This window comes from Colias eurytheme, chromosome 2 (assembly GCF_061535395.1).
Source record: "Colias eurytheme isolate Ceu_HAF_F1 chromosome 2, ilColEury1 Martin Lab GWU primary, whole genome shotgun sequence".
Classification (NCBI taxonomy): Eukaryota; Metazoa; Arthropoda; class Insecta; order Lepidoptera; family Pieridae; genus Colias; species Colias eurytheme.
In genome coordinates, this window is record NC_142981.1 from 8641870 (window position 1) to 8656281 (window position 14412).

General features: G+C 33.5%; 2 protein-coding genes across 3 annotated transcripts in view; one reads left to right on the forward strand and one right to left on the reverse strand.

Moving 5' to 3' along the window:
• The window catches only part of usp (retinoid X receptor ultraspiracle), a 37663-nt gene extending 28118 nt beyond the window's left edge, over nucleotides 1-9545 (reverse strand). Inside the window, exon 1 of one of the 2 annotated variants that reach the window (XM_090115010.1) lies at nucleotides 9239-9545. In XM_090115010.1, the coding sequence (XP_089971136.1) occupies nucleotides 9239-9257 (19 nt within the window). In that variant the 5' untranslated portion in view covers nucleotides 9258-9545. Of the gene's footprint in view, nucleotides 1-6590; nucleotides 6694-9238 lie in introns of those variants that run through there. The other variant, XM_090114994.1, reaches the window with a different exon arrangement.
• A 1689-nt stretch (nucleotides 9546-11234) lies between these two features.
• Nucleotides 11235-13721, forward strand: Zw (glucose-6-phosphate 1-dehydrogenase Zw). Its single transcript, XM_090115021.1, has one exon. It carries the CDS (start codon nucleotides 11334-11336, stop codon nucleotides 12816-12818), a length of 1485 nt encoding a protein of 494 aa, XP_089971147.1. The 5' UTR covers nucleotides 11235-11333; the 3' UTR covers nucleotides 12819-13721.
• The last annotated feature ends 691 nt before the right edge of the window (nucleotides 13722-14412 follow it).

Below are 14412 nucleotides of genomic sequence, written 5' to 3' on the forward strand. Positions count from 1 at the left end.
ATATTCCTACGCATTTTCTCTCCCGGTGATTTCTGATAAATAGATAGGTATCTTGTTATAACTATTGGTAATATTTTATGAATTGCTTTTTCGGGTACACTTTTTGATATTTTTAGAAGTCAATGAAGAAAATTAATTTCAGGCAGAAAATATTTTATAAGCATTGAATATGTACTTTGTTAAGTATTCAATTTCTCAACAAAATCACGTGGAAAATGTTAAATAAACCGCATCAGATCTAGCTGCGCGGAGTGGAATGTTTCTACTTTCATTCACTTTCTTCAACACAGTGATCTTGAACGCACACGTAGGTACGCCGCATGCGAAGAATGCATATTGCAAGCTTGTCCGTCGTCATTCAGCTCTATCGATCTGCACCGACCTTGACTTCACGCAGCCATAATTAACATTGACAATAGCCGACGCGCGCGTTCGCACACTATTGAACCCGCTTCGAAAGTGACATTGCGTTACTTACGTATACCTTTTGTATTTTATGGTACATTGCGCGGATTTATTTAATGCCAACTAGCTAACACGTGATAACAGGACTCCAACCCGGCCCTGTACCTCCAAAGCGAGAGTCAGACGTGCGTCCTAGACTTGACCCGGAGTGCGGGCGAGGTAGCAGGTACGGACGGCGGACTGCGGTGACTCAAGAGCGGGGGCGGTGCGACGCGTGCACTCGCGAGATGTAGGTAAACGGAACGCAGAGAAGCACGCCACGGGGGCCTGCGACCTTGGCAATTCTCTGACGACTACAGGTGGTTTTTGTTTGCACACTTTTAATGCGATCGCAGATTCTCGACGGCCACTCCGCGTACACCGAGCCAAAGAGCGGGACGAGAGAATTCAACCGGAACTCCATCGAAAACAATGATTTCGCATTGTTCATTTTAAATCGCAGTTTGGGAAAGGAATTACCGATATGTAGGTATCCATAGATATACAGGCGACGGCCATTTTATATTGAATTGTACCTACATATTAGTGTGCAATAATAATTACATATAATTAACTTCATAGCCACTTTAGAAATATTATTATTAAAACATACGCATAAAATAACCATTAATTGTAGCCAACACTAATTTATTGAACTTTAAAGGCAATTTGACCAGTATACGGACGCGAAATAAATAAACTTTGAAAATAACTATTCAAGATTTTTAAGTGCAACAAAACACTTTATGTATTTTTTATCCTAAAGAATGGAATGTATCTAGAAAAATGCTCAAGACTAGAATGGGCTCGTATAACAAGTTTCGAATGAGACAACCAAGTCGCAGTGGTTTTTACATTGCATATTATGTACGTATAAGAATTTCTGGCGGAAAATAAAATATCATTTACCTCTATTTTACACATACACATAAATATTCTACGTAGGTACCTACTTAGTCATTAAATATAGTTTATAACAAGACAACCTGGAGATTGATAAATTATTTAAATCTTACACAAGGCCTTTATCTCAATACCTATGTATTTATAAATGTTAAATTTTCAGTGAATAGAATAAATATATTCATTCTATAAAAACAAAACCTGATGCATTATTTATCAAGTTTATTTTTATTTTAAAATGTTTCTATAATAATCTGGTTTTACCACAAACAATTTTATAGACGCACTCAATCAAACTTGTAGGGATATCCAGGCTTCACTATGCGCACCATAATTATGCCAATTCACAGAGCATTGCAATACTGATGTTTTATTTAATTTCATTATATCCTTTATGTATTTCTTTATTAAGGTTTTATGGCAGTAGCATTTGAATGAATATTTTAATTTTTAACTCCCATTTAGTATACAAGTATAATTAATAATTGTACAATAAGGGCTATGAATTATTGTGTTAATTCTAAAACAAAAGGGAAATACCTAAATTGTATATTTTCCTTTCTATTAACAATGCCTATACAAAGTAACATTAATTTCAATTAACATATAACATCCATATAGCCCAATTCATGAAGCATGCGTCGTTCAGCCGAAATACGTCACGAGCAACGTGATAACGTAATACTGTATAATGGAGTGGAAATACGAAATATTATCTATCATTTACTGGCGATTATATAACGTGAGACCTTGGCCGTGACCAAACGTTTCCCGAGCCATGACGCTGCCAGCTCACACCCGCGACTATCCGAACGATAACAATTGTTATAACAACAACGATCAGTTATCCGCACTTCATAACAATGCTAGAAAATAATCGAAGCGTTGTCAATGATACGTGTCTTTTTTCCGTGCAGTTTATCAAGCGTACTTATAATTGTACTGAAATCTACTCTTTCTTTTTGATAAATGAGCCTCTTAAAAAATTCTCGTCGAAATGAAATATTTGTCTATAGTGGCGTGCATATTAACCCATTGAGCCCCAAGCGGCCCGATCGGTCCCAGATACAATAGATTTTCTATTGTGTCTGTGGTTCCGGGGCCTGAGTTTAAGTAGTAAAATTATGATACTTAAGTTAAGAGGCGAATAAATATTCAGTATGCTATTTTGCTAGCATCTGAGAACGCTCTTGCTCTATATTTTGGAAAATATAATAATTTAAATTATAATTAATAGGCGGTACAAGTAAGGCATTGCATTTTGGTAAATACACACATTTTTTTTTACAGAAACGTATATTTTCGCGAGATTCAGTATTGCAAACTGCAAAGGAATCTAAAAACAGTTCATAACACAGTGCAGTATAATCATTGAGTCAATCATATCATTTTGTAACTTTGTAGCTGCTATGTTTACGTGCACTGCACGGACTGAAGGTATGCCGGTCCAAAAGTGAGTTAGCACGAAGGCGGCACCGAATTCTAATAAACTAGAAGACCTTGATAATGATACAATATACTTGTGGAAGCGCCTTATAAAGTACAGAGCTCACGTCCGCGATTATACGTGGTTTCAATACACAAATTGCAACGTTTAATAATTGTACCTATTACTAGCATTACGCCATTAATCTTTGCTTTTGTTTGAACGCACAAATCTCAGGAACTACTGAACTGATTTCAAAAATTCCCTTACCGGCTACCGCTGAATATACACGTAATTCCCGAATGCCAAAGACTATAAAATATTTACCACGGGTTAAGCTATTACGGACCGATAGTACAATATAAATAGTAAAAGCTCAAATATTCAACTTATCACACACAATGTCGCTTCGATACGTAAATATTCTAAACGAATCCAATAGCAATATATAACCCGTTGAAATTATTCTATCAAATATTATCTACTTCTACGAGGAAAACGCGCATCAAACACTATTTCAGTAAGATTTGATACATGTAATCTGTAGAGCTCTACATGTAGAGCAAGTAAACTTTGACAACAGGCTTTAACACACTAATTAGTAATTTTACTGCATTAATGTAGTAAAGACTAAAGATAAAATTTTAAAATAATAAAAAAAACATTACGACGAAATCAAGATTCAAGTTTTGATACAAAAAATATTTTGAGACTCAACCTACACATTTCTTTTATTTAAATATAATAAACGTTAAAATCATTAAGTATTGTTAAACCTATCGCCATAAATCAGAGGCTAAATTTAACTTTATTTAATTAAAATAACAGCTAATTATGAATTATTAAAATTTTATGTTTGATCTAATTAATCTTAATCACATTATTCAGCATCAAGCTATAAAAATCACCATTTGGTGTTTAAGCGTTTACTTTACACCTTATTGGAAACATTTTGTTAAATTAAAATTATGTCTACTTCGACAACACACGTAAAAAAGGAATTATTAAGTTTATGTTTCCAAATTTCAGCATATTTTTAATTACCCGAGACATACTATATACGAAGAACGAAATGTAAAGATTTTTGAAATGATACAAAAAGTAGATCTTAGTACTTAACAAATAAAATTAGCACATCACTAATAAATTGTCAATAATTACTCATTCATTTTAACATTTTCCAAGAAAGACGAAACAATATTTTATCTAATCGTTAATATTTCCTTTGATTTCAGTAAGTTATAAAAAATATCATTTATCTCTACAATTTGTATGAATAAAGTACGTATTTGTATATTATGTTAAAAATTTATTAAAATATCATTAAAAAATAGTATTTAAATACGAGATAACCTAATTAATAATTTTGTAGAGTCGATAGAGACGAGTTAAAAGAAATGCGAAATCAATTTCATTCTTTTGAAAATCTTACTGCCTAGGTATTTGGTACATTACAATTTATGAATTAAGTACATAATATTAAATTTATAGAAACGTTAACTAAATATAGTTCAATTATAATATTTTAATTTTTAAATTACGTATGATTTCCATATTAAACAGGTTCACACGTTTCATTAAATAATGAATGTAAGTAAATTGTATACGTTTCAGTGTTTTTCACAAAGTTATTATCAAAATAAAGTGCGATAGGAGTTCATGGTTTCAATTTTATCGGGTTGATATAAACGGAAAGTAAGTTAAATGTATATGTTTATCGGTTCGGTTATAGTATAAAATCTTAAACTAATTTTCGCACTTAGCTCTCTACCTATGGCGCGGGTCAAACACAAGCGGCGCGGGCGCGGGCGTGCCATAAGCGCACCTCTTGAATCTGTTTTGCACCACGTCCTTCTTATACATTTTGTATGAAAGAATTTTGGAAAGGCGACGAGGCGGCACGCCACGGTTGCGCCGCGGGCGTACCGCAGGCGTACCGCAGGCGCGCTTCCCCCATCGCATCCAAATAGAGGTCAATTCACGGTCATACACAATCAAAAACAAATCGGGTGGTAGGAGACGGTAGCCTGTCAGTCAAAAATGTGTTCTCTCTGTGTGGAATTATATAGAGCTGCTATTACATACCCTTCTTCGTTTTGTTTTTAAAGGTGAATTGAATTAATCGATGAAATGATTTACACAGGTGATGGCAGTAGGGAAAGTGAAAATGAAGAAGAGCATAATGAAAGTTCCCATGTATTTACAATGTCAGAAATAAAGATAATCCTGATTTTGATTGTGTTTTTTATTTATTTGTAATTGTAATAATATTGTGGAATGATCAGTACTGTAAATACTTTTGAATAAGATTTATATGGTTTAAATGTAAACCTGTGTTTGAAAACCATATTTTATCTATACTAGATAATATTATAAAGAGGAAAGGTTTGTATGTATGGTTTTCACGCATAAACTAGGTACTGGACCGATTTTGATGAAATTTGGCACAGATAATCTTTAGACCCTGAGAAAGAACATAGGCTACCTTTTATTGCGAAATATGTACCACGGGCGAAGCCGTGGCGGACCGCTAGTACAATATAAATTTTGTGTTATTTTAACCTTCTTTTCTTCCATCATTACACCAGTACTACTTTAAAATTACTTTAAAAGTACTATAAAATTTTCCAAGTAAATTCCAACATTTTCAACAAAGATATATTTGCAATCGTGGGGTTATCCTCGCTATTTACTTACAAGGAATTATCAAAACAAAATCGTTACTTTCAAATTAATGTTAATCTCTTTTAGCACAAAAAACATAATTTTACTAAATTATGCATGAAGAAAATGCATTTAACCACTCTATATAAATATCATTTTCGGACGCCAACAGCGCGCCCGCGGCGCGCCGGCAGTGCGCCCGCGGTGCGCCCGATGCGCGCCGCGCCGCTTGTTTATGTCCCGCGCCTATTGTCACCGCTAACGCCTGACTCTAGCTACGATTAATCACTCTTAACGACGTTAAGAAATTAGTGATAGAATTGTGAATGAACGTCGAGAAACACGGTCCTCAGTTATCCAGTGTTGGTGAAGACATTTAAAAAATAACTAGATCATGATCCATTTTAGATAAAGAGTGCAATGTAGGTTTAGGATGTTTCAAAGATGTACCGGTCTTACATTGGCACGTATTCTACAACCGGTTACATCACCCTGACGTCAAACAACCAAATGGGGATATTACTTCGTTATCTCGTTAAAAATGTTAATCATACGATGTAAATGCATAGCCTAGAATCATATCATGTCGAATATATTGGGAGTCAATACACCGCCAACCTTGCAATGCTCTTTACGACTCGTGTCAGATAAAGACATAGGGCATAAAAACATTACCTACAAGCTTGAGAACAAAATGTAGGTAGGTAATTATATTTTATTTTGACTGTCTATTAGGCGTCAGTCTAATTTTAACTCCCGCTATATATCTCTCATGGTATACTTTTACAGGTGGTTAATAGTGTGCAAACATACCCAATCGTCAGCTCAGTTTAACAAACTGCGTTGTGTATAGATAGGTGTTCATGAAATATTGAAAAAACCGGCTTTTGTAATTTAATTTTCAGTCAATTAAAATAGGTGGTATAAATATAAACGTTTTCCGAAACGTGATATAAATGTAAGACTTTTTCTAAAAGCGATTTTATTTTAATTTCGATAAAAATCTATACTGAAAAAGAATCCTGTTTTCGACTCGTCAAGTACATTCAACACAACCGACCGTCATATACAAACAAACGCATTTCATTTCAAAGAGAGGAGCGCATGGGGGACCGCCTTGACGTAGGTCATTATGAGTTACGATCGAAATTACAATGTAATGAGTAGTGGTGAACGCTGGTTGCGGATCGAGCATCGATTTTCAAATTGTCGCGAACGGCGGCGTAAACGCGACGGACGCGAGCGGCGGCGCTGCTCTGACTGCCGCGCCGGGCTCCCCTCCCGCCCCGTGCCGCCACCGTTTGTTTTGCTGTATTTTCGTTGTTAATCATTCTCCTTGACCTTGTGCGACGTCGAGTGGTCCACTGCACACGACTGCGCACCCCTCACCCTGCGGTCCGCCCGCGCTGCCTGTCGCGACGCATCACACGTGCTATGGCACCGCAAACCTTACCATGCAATATGATCACATACCTCTTTTCCAATATCCGATTACAGAAAAAGAACACATTCTACTATCTAAGAATCTGTCATTTAACTCTTTAAGATAACAATAATTATGAAAATTAAATCCATGTAAAATACAGAGTAGAGAATGCATAATATTAATACCTTCCCTCAGTTAATACAGAGTAATTTAGTATATTCATAATACGGACTAAATTACTCCGTCATAACATGATTCAATTGCCTAGCATGGTCTCCTATAAGCAGCTATTTTATTTCTAGACATAATTTATTTTCTCTAGATCAAGCAGTCCTGGCAACCAGGTTTCTAAAAGGTAAGTGGTGATAATATTATTATAGTGTGTAGAGACATCTTCTGATTTACATTGTAATTACCCTCAAAACTAAATGTTTTAACACAATGACACATATTGTGAATTCCAATTAAGCACTGATAGATAAGCAGCATTGTCTGATGATTCTTTTTAGCACAGAATCCTCATAACCTACAGACCTACTTGCCTAGAAATTTAAACTATATTGTATCAGTATAGTTACCGTCTCAAAATGCTAATTAATATATCAATCAATCAATTATTTGGAGCTGTTACTTAACTAAGATTGAGTTGTTTCATCAATTGTCAATAAATTTTATATTCAAAATGTAGGCCAAATTTCAGAGTTCATCAATTCAACGATATAACCATATAAGAAAATTGAAGATGGATCAATTAATTCAACCTAATAATACTATTATCCTACGATAATAGTTATGTACAAATTTAATACAATACTTGTGTATCCAAACAGAAAGTTATCTTGATATAATGATTTGATTTCAACGCCACCTAGTTTCTGTGCCTTATTACGTGATAAAATGCCATCTGCCTGATGCTGTGGGAACTAAATGTTCTACAACTTTACAAACTGATAGAAAATACAGTGAACTGATAGTAAAGTGAATGGAAATAATTAAATTATATAGTTATACATATTTATAAAAGTATAGAAACTGACTGACTTAATTTATATATGGATACTAGCGGTCCGCCCCGGCTTCGCCCGTGGTACATGTTTACGTTTTCTCTACATAAGAACCATCCTCGTACTTCAAGGAATATAATAAAAAAAGAATTATCGAAATCGGTTCAGCCGTTCTCGAGTTATGCGCTTACCAACACATTTTGCGATTCATTTTTATATATAAGAAGAAGATGACTCTTAAATATTTTGTTGAGATTTTTGATGCTGCCAAAGTGCCAAGTTTAATTAATATATATGTAGTATGTATGGCATGCATAGCATCCATTGTATGGTATTAAAATTATTTATTTACTTATCCTAATTGCATGAATTGGTACTGGAGAAAATGCAAAATAAATTATTTTATTTACTGTACAATACCCAGATATAATTTTATTTATTTTTAATTTTTGAGACATTCCATTAAGCAAGACAAATAAGTTAAACTTTTGAAGATTGTAAGCTGGCCAACGTTTTGAAATTAAGATTATTCTTTACTACAACTCATTGCATTATAATTTTAGATAAAATTTAATATCTCACAGTAGTTATTACAGATTTTTAAAAAAATATTATGTAAAAACAACCACTTCCAACATCCCTTTTCACTCTAGGAAATACTAAGAAGATTTACATATTTTTATATAAATTGGTAATTATCTCAAGTTACAAAAGCATATTATAGCATTTCAACTTTCAATAATAAATTCTATAAGAACTTTATCAGATATAATTTATGTAAAATATTTAAACTACCTATAAAGGGCACAAACATGAGCAGATTCAAAACAAATTAATCCATCTTGTTCAATATGTTCCTATGATTTCTCTATTTTCAAATCGATAGATTTTAGTAAGTTTGAAATTTTTTATAAAGGTTGTAAAACATTCATACAATAAAAAATATGTGATGCTGGGTGTCTATCAATATTCAATACACATTAAAATATTATAATATCTTCATAACTCCTAAAATGAAAACACTAAATAAATTCTATTTGAATGTGAATAATTCTAGTCTAGATATAAAGTATTCCATACCCTTTGCAGGTGTTTGTAATAGTTTGCTTTTTATGGTCATAATTTTTGTTTATATAAAATTTTATCTAACCCTCTCAACCATTGTTTATTACATTTGACTCATGTTATTTATATTGTAGTATTTCGTGTCATTAAACAATACAAAAATATTTTAAAATACGAGAAGGTTGTTTACATGTAGGCCAATTTGGTTATGGTGACATCTTCATTTGAAGTTTCATAGGGTTAACTTGAACAAAACGTTCAGACATAATAGGTTAATAAATAAGGCATGCTTAGCAATTAACTTACCAGGATCTCTCGAATCCATCCTCCGTTTTTAATTTAAATACTTTGTCTAAACACTATGATACAGTATTTAGTTAACAACGATGAACCTGTCAGTAACAAGGTCGTTGAACTAAATATATCTACAATTGCTTTTCATCCACTCGTTTATCATAGGTAATTGAAAGTTATGTATTAACAAACACAAGGACAGGGGTTCACATAATATTCATCACATTAAAATTATAGTTTAATTATAATGACTGAAACACAATAATTATCTTCTTTTTTAATATTTCCGCACACAAATGACAAAACCAAAAACACTCAGCGTCACGTCATCTAAATGTCATTGAAAAGTATAAATTAGATAGATTATAGATAATTATTTTTAAATCATGAAAACCTCTAAATTTGCAAATACGTACAATATTTTTGAATCTACACAAGCAATGATTCCTAAAACACGATTAAACACATACTCAAGCACGCAAACATTGAAAAATATTTGTTTTTTATCACCTATTTTTTATCAAGTACTTATGATCTAACAAAATATCATGAATTAACATAACTAATGCAAAGCAATATTAAAATAAACACATAATTAGATACAACTTAAAATAATTATAGATTATCTATTATTATCGGACAAAGACCGGTACAAGTGGGTACAAGAGGGTTGAGAAATGACAGAGGGTTGACAAAATTAATATAGTGTATTTAAGCGGATAACAGTTCAAATACGTGTAATCTACGAATGGTACTTCTTTAATTTGTGCTTATCATGGTGTATTCGCTGTTTGTTCTTTACGATGGTGAAATAATCGACGAAACATTCGTATACGAGCGTTCACGCAAATCACTGCATAAGTGCTTACACATTCGTATTCCCATTGACTACGTCCGATAAACCGGTCTTAACACGAATATATGCGAAACTGAAGGCGAATATCGAATAGCAATGTGCAAAACAAATGCGTGATCGTTACGCGTGATTGTGTAAATGCACCATTACCATACCATTACATTATTTGTGTTGCACTATCTCAAATTCATTCTGACAATGTCTTTTTATTCGAGCACCTTTTGAGCAACTTATTAAAAAATATATATATATTGTATTATAATATGCTAAATTACTAACTTTTTGAAATATTATATCGATTAATCGGTAACGATTTTAAAAATTAATTTTAAATCGAGTGCGGACAACTTTTTGATTAGTCATGTTCACACTAAATGTATCTACAGACGCTCCGATTTGGTTGGTGCCAACCATCCGACCACGACCAAATCGGAAAGTGTAGAGAGCGGTCGGTCCGACATAATTATTATTAATATTGGTTTGACGTGGTCGGATGCGCCAGCAATACCGACCAAACCAACTTCCTATCCGATCCAACCAAATTGGAACGTTTGGAAGCTTTGTTCCGACCAAATCGGCTCATTCCATAGAGTAATATATGTAATTGGCTCATTCACATTTGCAACGCCGCCGGTGTAGGACGTCAACATGAACGCCGAGGGAGTTACGGTCACCGAACGTGACATATTAATAAAATTACTGGAACTATATAAAGACTTTCCCTGTTTGTGGGACATATGTAACAAAGATTACGCAAATAGAGATGCCAGAAATCAAGCGTATTTTATTATGTTAGAAGTATTAAAAAAATTGACAGTGCGGCTGCATTAAAAACCTTAAAAAATAAGTTATAAGAGCCGCATATGACTGTAATTTTCTCTATTTCTATAGTAGAATTTAGCCCATTCTCTTCGTACTATGGTCAACTGACATATTACTCTATGGTCAACTGACAGTTGGAAGGCCAACCGTCGGACAATCTGTAGCCCTCTACGATCTGTAGCAATGTTGGAATGGTTGCCATGTCGGTTCCAATATGGTTGGTGTGGTTGGCACCAACCAAATCGGAGCGTCTGTAGATACACTTAGTTCACACTTCACAAGTAGGCAATGCTACTTGACATTCTGTGACGTCAAATGTGTACCTATCTATTTGACATTTGATTTCCAATTCCATTCCTTATTAATTTTAGTTTTATTTTAGTTATAGATTCTATAGGTTGTGTTATAAGTTTAGTTAAAAAAGGCAAAATGGAAAACAAAGAAGATTTTCAATATCCTCATACATTCGTTCTACTGGGAGCATCAGGTGATCTTGCTAAAAAGAAGATTTATCCCACGATATGGTATTTATACCGAGACAATCTTCTTCCAAAAAACACGAGGTTTGTTGGCTATGCTCGAACCAAACAAACAATTGAAGATGTTCGGGAGAAATCAAAAAAATATATGAAAATTAGACCTGGTGACGAGGAAAAATTAGAAAAATTTTGGGAAGCTAACGACTATGTCGCCGGTTCCTACGACAAAAGAATTGACTTTGAGTTTCTTAATCAACATATCAGTAAGCACGAAAAAGAACTAATAGCGAACAGAATTTTTTATTTAGCAGTACCACCTACAGTATTTGAAGATGTTACAGTTAACATTAAGAATGCATGTATATCAATTAAAGGTTATACAAGGGTCATTATTGAAAAACCTTTCGGTCGCGACGACGAATCCTCGGATAAACTAAGCAATCATTTATGTGGGTTGTTCAGAGAAGAACAAATTTACAGAATTGATCACTACCTTGGCAAAGAGATGGTTCAAAACTTAATGACTATTAGATTTGCAAATCAAATCTTTAGCCCTTCCTGGAATAGGGAAAACATTGCATCAGTGCTTATTTCATTTAAGGAACCATTCGGTACTGAAGGTAGAGGTGGATATTTTGATGATTTTGGTATTCTCCGTGATGTTATGCAAAATCACCTCTTACAGATCCTGTCTCTTGTAGCTATGGAAAAACCAGTAACCCTGTGTCCTAATGACATAAGAGATGAAAAAGTTAAAGTGTTACGGCACATTAAACCTATTGAGTTAAGTGATCTATTAGTTGGACAGTATATTGGTGACCCTAATGGTCAAGGTGAAGCAAAGTTGGGTTATCTGGATGACCCAACTGTACCTAAAGATTCAGTTACACCCACATATGCAGTTGCTGCTTTATATATTAACAACTCTAGGTGGCAAGGAGTGCCATTCATTCTGCGATGTGGTAAAGCTCTAAATGAGAGGAAAGCAGAAGTCCGAATTCAATATAAGGATGTACCTGGAGACATATTTGAAGGACACACTAAGCGCAATGAGCTTGTGATTAGAGTCCAACCTGGAGAAGCCTTGTATTTAAAATTAATGTGCAAATCACCCGGCATGAAGTTTGATTTAATGGAAACAGAACTAGATCTCACATACAGTATGCGATACAAGGAGACTGATGTTCCTGACGCTTATGAAAGGTTAATTCTCGATGTATTTACTGGAACCCAGATGCATTTTGTGAGAAATGATGAGTTGAAAGAAGCTTGGCGTATATTTACACCAGTCCTTAAACAATTAGAGGATCAACATATAAAACCTGTTCCTTATGTTTATGGGTCCCGGGGACCACCAGAGGCAGATGAAAAGCTAGCCCATTATGATTTTAAATATTCTGGCTCCTACAAATGGCAAAAGCCAACACTTTCTTAAAGATTTCCACTTTTACTGCATTTGGTGATGGTGTACCTTTTGAAGGTGTGTATTTATAATAAAATAATGTTGCATAATATTATGTAACTCAAATGTTATAGACACTGATATTATGTATTGTAAGTAAACATTCCATTTTTGATAGTGACATGCAAAATTTTCCAAAGGTCATTTTAAGGTCAATGAAGTTATAAACTATGAATATCAGCATTTTCTTTTCTAAGTATAGTATTAATTAAAATTAATGAATAAATGAATAATTTCATGTAATGAATAATTTTAATATTTATTGTATAGTGCTTTAAAAAAATGACATCACATTATATTATATTTGTTATTGTACCTATTTTAATTTCTATAGCTGTTGTCAAGCATAAGTGATTATGCAGAGGTCAAATTGTCACCTTGAAATGCAGATTAGCTCAGAGAATGGACATTGACTTAGACTTTCATGTAATGCATTTTGCCCTTATTAATTTAGTTATTTTATTTAGCAATGTGAAAACATTACATTGGTGCTGATATGAAGCCTTACAATAGTAAAAAAATATTTTTCATGTTGACATTCATATTTTTCTGATAATCTTTTAAAATGAAAATAGTGAATTGATTATATTATGTATATGTAATATGTTAAAGATATTTTTTATATAGATACTGACAATCTGTTGCTTTGCTTAAATATTTTTTATATTACTTTTAAATAAGAAGCTTGTGAGCAAAAATTAAAAATTATAAAAAAGCCTATGAGGTTTCAACTTTTTCGTATAAGTAATTAACTTGTTTTTTATTATCCTATTTATTTTGTCGAATATTATGGCCTAGAGATAAGGGGGTTTAGTGGGAGGTTTTTGAAAGTTTTACAATTTTTTTTCTTATTAATATAAAGTTGATACAATATTATTTTTTGTTTTATTTATATCATGCTACAGAACTTTTTCACTAAAGATACATATTTTGTATTAAAATTTTAATACTAATAGAGATATAGAGCTATAAGAGCTAGCGCGCACGAGCAACTTTGTCTCCGCAACTATTTTGTCTCTCCCATCAATTTGTATGGGGAGTTGCGTCGCTACGTGCGCGCACTTTCATACTAGCCCATAGGTGGGAGAGACAAAATAGTTGCGGAGACAAAATAGTTGCGGAGACAAAGTTGCTCGTGCGCGCACTGTCTAATAGGCTATAATCTTTAATAGCCTACGGTGCAATCCACCCTAGAGCCATTTTATTAGGCAACATTTGACAGTTCAACAAAATTCAACAACGCAACCTAGTAACGACGACATAGAATAACATGATAATTCGTTTTGTTAGAACTGTACATTTGCATAACTTATTTCAATTACGATTACATACTTATATTAATAATGACCGATACAAGTACTTAATTTTAAGGTTTGATTTTACTGATAAACCATTCTAAACATAATAAACAATTTGATTTAAAGAACTGACGTCGCTACAATTTTGTGCCAATAAACCTTTTTTCTTTTTAAATACCTACCAGAGACGTTACTCTAAGGGCGTATTCAGAAAGAAAGCTTGAAACTTATAAGCGCTTATAAGCGCTGGTAACCCGCGCAGGAAAATA

Bases quoted from the DNA above. Each gene is read 5' to 3' on its own strand.
- Zw (XM_090115021.1), top strand. From the start codon at position 11,334: ATGGAAAACAAAGAAGATTTTCAATATCCTCATACATTCGTTCTACTG.